Source organism: Schistosoma mansoni, chromosome 1 (assembly GCF_000237925.1).
Source record: "Schistosoma mansoni strain Puerto Rico chromosome 1, complete genome".
NCBI classification, from domain to species: Eukaryota; Metazoa; Platyhelminthes; class Trematoda; order Strigeidida; family Schistosomatidae; genus Schistosoma; species Schistosoma mansoni.
The window spans coordinates 26,854,721-26,859,431 of NC_031495.1; the positions used below are offsets into that span (position 1 = coordinate 26,854,721).

General features: G+C 35.6%; 1 protein-coding gene across 1 annotated transcript; it reads left to right on the plus strand.

Moving 5' to 3' along the window:
* Positions 1-1,764: 1,764 nt before the first annotated feature.
* On the plus strand, positions 1,765-4,132 carry Smp_196790 (putative methionine sulfoxide reductase; the record flags this gene model as incomplete). The annotated part of the gene is made up of 3 exons (XM_018793880.1): positions 1,765-1,952; positions 1,985-2,157; positions 3,966-4,132. The coding sequence occupies 3 exons, from the start codon at positions 1,765-1,767 to the stop codon at positions 4,130-4,132; spliced, it is 528 nt and encodes a 175-aa protein (XP_018648348.1).
* Positions 4,133-4,711: the final 579 nt, after the last annotated feature.

Consider the following 4,711-nt stretch of genomic DNA (forward strand, 5'->3'; position numbering starts at 1 on the left):
ACGTCAATTGACTATTTATTCATGCAAACACCACAAACTCATCCAAGATAACAGACGCTCAACCAGATACGGAATGTGGCCTTGAACAAAGCAACTCAAGGCCGTGGGGGCAAATTTGAGCTGCACCTAACATTTCGTTCGCCTCCGTAAAAGGTTAGTCGCAAGCACATTATATTCTCCTTGAAAGTACTGAAGTCCTTGAACTTTCCACGTTTTAAAGTGTAAATCAAGAAACTTTCCGGAAACTTGATATGTTATTGATGTATCAAAATAATATTTAATGTTTATTTACCAGGACTTCTATATCTGCTTGTTTTTGTATGCATTGTTCCGAAATTGATTTTATTTACCCTCAAAACCAGCGTAGGGCCAATCGGTTGTCCATTAGCATTGTAGTATTATTTGACAACCATTAAAATGTGAATTTCGAGACGCATGAGCGAAACGTTTCAATATTCCCTTTTAACGGGCAGAAATTTGATTCACAGATTTAATGTCATCTGAATTCACATCAAATTTTCTTGAAAAATGACGCTTTTATTCCCCTGAAGTTTACATTTATTACGCCTTTCTTTGTCTGAACAGACACAAGCTCGTTAATTGAAAGCCTTTCCTATTCAGTTCACAAATATTTGGTTGCCATGATTATTGTGACTGTTTTACTCCATAGTCTCACCATGGTTAATTGCCAAAAATAAGCCTTCGGCATTCGCAGCCTAGTACATATTTACTGACTTAGCTTTGATTCATACCTAGCATCAGGGATAGTTTAATCAACTGTTTGATCATAGTAAAATGGATGAATCAGGGTTCAAACCCTCACTCAATGACCAGTGGTTTTCTGTCTGACGGGTTACATATGGTGGTTGTTCGAAATATCCACACTTCAGTAGTGTCCCTTAATATATGACTAACTACAGTCATGGTATATCCTTATACGAACAGAAAATTAACAAGTAATGGGAGCAATTCAATTTAGTGATAAATTTCTTGTTTTAATGTCTGTCAAGTGTTGGGCTCCACCTTCCACTTGTGGCACATAATCTTACCCACATGAAACAGAAATAGGTTCCGAACCTCAGAGGCGTTGTGTGCCCAAGAAACCCTTCCCTCCCATGAGAGATTGTCGTTTATTATCAACTTACATAGTACTACTCTACTTATAGATACTGTTATTTGCATTTTAGTCTGTAATTTGTGGGGTTCCATAACAGTTTCTCCTTGTTGAAGGGAAATGTTAAGTACCGATTTATCGTACTATGTTGGAAAGTGTGAAAGCAATCTGATGTAATTTATTTACATGTTTATTTGCTTAGCTATGGGCTACAATATCCGTGGCATTCTCTCTAATGCTATATTTCAGTTTTAAAGTGTTTGCTTAGTTTCCAAAATTCTGTGACAATCATACATTCCTGATAAGTTTTTCCAGTAATGATTCTGTTGGGATCCTCAACATAGTTGAAGTTAATAGGTTTTTTTATGACAGCATAATCATAAGTTTAACATTTATGTTGAATAAGTGTTTCGAACTTTTCACTAGTTTAGTAGATAGTATATATTTCTATCTCGTGAAAATAGACTCATATGGGATGAGTTATGGTAAGTAGACTGATTTCTTGTGAAAAAACTGCGAAGTTACATTTCTTGTCATGTGCGTTTAACTATTGGTGCGTTACAAAGTAGTTACCTATAGTGGTTAATCTGTAAGGTCATTCACTAAAAGTAGATTACATCCGAAATAAAAGTACTTGTTTTGATTTTAGGATGAATGTATTGCAGTTGGTTAAACAAATGGATACTCTTTCACCGAGAATCCAAGCCTTGTTAAAAGAAAGTAATTGTCTCAGGTGTAAGGAAGACACAAATAATGATTCTCCATTTTCCCGAGATTCCTTAAAGGCTAGATTGAGTGATCTGGAATTCCGTGTAACACAGAACAAAGAAACGGAAAAGTATGTTTTATTAAGTTATATTATTGTTTTAGGCCTTTTTCAGGGAAATACGTTAATGAGAAATCACCTGGAATATATAAATGTGTTGTCTGTAGCTCAAAACTGTTTAGCAGTGAAGCGAAATTCTACTGTAGCTGTGGTTGGCCTGCATTTAACAGTCCTATAGAGTGTAACTCCTTGATCTTATCCATTGATTTGTCATCAGGTATGTCCTAGACAATTCATCTCATTATTGTTTGCCGAGATAACTTATGTACTAGGCCAACCAAAATTGAGATACTACGCCCCCAAATTTCCTGATACGACCGAGGGTGAGAAGATTCCGGTCTCCGTCCCGAAACGCTCTTACATGGCCACGCGTATACAGCCACTGCCAGGGAAGTCCTACTCACTACCTTCTCGCGGCATTACTGTTGCTTACGAAATTGAGAGGACGAAAAGCAAATGTCCGGCACTTTAACCGGGTTGATGGATGCGGAGGACCCACCCGAGGGGAGTTGGAAGACCCTAACTCCAAACTAGGGGTTCACAAGAGCTCCAGGATCCTGGGAGAACAAATGGTGTGTGAACCTATTTTTGGTCATCGGCTACCATGGAACCGCGTCTTCTAACGTTGCTCCACTGCGTTGTGGATTAGACTTGTAGGTCAATGGCTTTGGAAGTGATCCCCTGAGAAAACCACCTGTTTCGATTTGGGGGCCCGAGTAGTATTCCAGCCCTCACACAAATTGAATGATTCGTGTGGAGCATACATATTTTGTGCCTCCTTGTACGAATGTCTACGTGTTTAAATAAATAAACAATAAAACGTGAAAGAGAAAACTCTTCACCTCTAAGAATTTTGCCTGTTAATTACCTATAAATGTCTTTCATGTTTAAGTTATTTTAAACACGGGAAATCGAATATCATCAGTACTCAAAGCATCCCTAAAAATATTGTTGACAATGATTAGTAATTGAGCAAAATGTTGAAATGCTAAAGGAAAAGTCCGAAAGCAATTATGTATTTCTAATAACACCGAATTACAAATTTTCAAAGTTTGTGCGTAAACAAGTTCCCGAATTTTTACTGATTCTATTCTTAACAGACATACTAGGTTTAATAAAGCGTAAAAAAACTATTCTCAGTTTATATAGTAACAATTATCCTAAACAAATGACACGGTTTGTTATCATCACTGGCTCACTACTATTTCATCTGTAATCCAGTGGTCGATTAACTGGACACTCAACTGCCTTGTTACGAACCCGCATTCATGTAACGTAGTTTGGTGTAAGTTTGGCATCCCATGTACTTGCATAAATTGATCTGACGTTTAGCTACTTTGATGGATCATATTCAGTTCCGATTATACTGTTCCAAAATTTAATAAGTATGATAAGTTTCTCGTTTACTCTACCGTCCTTAGAATGTTGGTGAAAATTCATTCCGTTGCTTTTATGAAAGCATATTATTCCGTACTATATGAAGGGACAACTATTTGATGGGCAAACTAGAATTAGTGTTCATAAAGTGTATTTCTATATTAAATTAGTTAACCTAATTACACAACTTGTGCAATCCTGGTATATTCTTTTCAAATATATGATTTAAATACCAACCATTAAATACAGTATTATCACAATCTGGTATGCGCAAATTTTCGGATATTTTACTAGTCAGCTTCTTCTTTTCTTCGTCCTCTAAATCCTGTTTCTCGTAAATTCATTAAACTTTACGTGGATGAATAAGACTAATATTGTGTAGAGCAACAAGATGGCTTCGTATTACAAAATTAGTGTTTCAAAATTCTGTAACTGACATTTGATTTTATAATTATACGTCTTTGTGTATACAAATGACGTAAGTTTTAAGCTGTTAACTTGAGTAATTAGTAACCCTTTTGACACATGTAGAAAAGAAGTGTGTACTTTTACGCCATAAGTTTCTCGATTTGTTCAGTATTCCCAATATTCAATAATTCATCACTTTTAATGTATCCAAGACATTTCGGCTTTCGATTTATTTTTTAGGTGAAGTCCGTGTAGAAGTTTCTTGCAAGGGATGCAATGCTCATTTAGGACACGTGTTTGACGATGGCCCTAAACCTACAGGTCTCCGTTATTGCATTAATTCTTGTGCTCTAATTCTTGATTCTGACAGTAGTAGTTCATCGGGTTTAAATTTGCCAACTGCTTGATATTTTGTTAGTCAGATATAATGATTTTAATTTTACGTAAGCTAGAATTATCCTAGTGTTGCATTTCTAATCTCATGCTTTTTCCCAAAGTCTTATGATGAAACTTTGTGATGCTTTCTCACTTTCGTTTTACTTTTCTAATTTGTATTTCTTGTTTTTATTTGAATTTATAAAAGTCGTTTTCTAATTTTTAAATTAATTGCTTGTCTTTTAGTCTGCAATTCAAGTTACACTGGGTGTTTGCAAAGGGCATTCTTTTCCCAATGGAATAAACATTTCTATTTCATTGGTAGTTAGAATCCTCTGTATTCACCGTTCCTTGTATTGTATGTATGATAAGATTCACCTTGTGCTTAATACATGTACATAGGTTACTTATACCCATTAAATGCAACCAGTCGTAAGTACCAACGATTTATCGCTGTTTTTCATACGAATACCTGTTCACAAGCACAAATCCGTCCGTACAATATAAACAAGCATTTTTAAAATTGTTTTTGGAAGTGACACCTAAAAATCAAGACTGAACCAAATAAATTAGTCTCAAATGGGTTGTAAGTTTTAAATCCCTCATTCTAA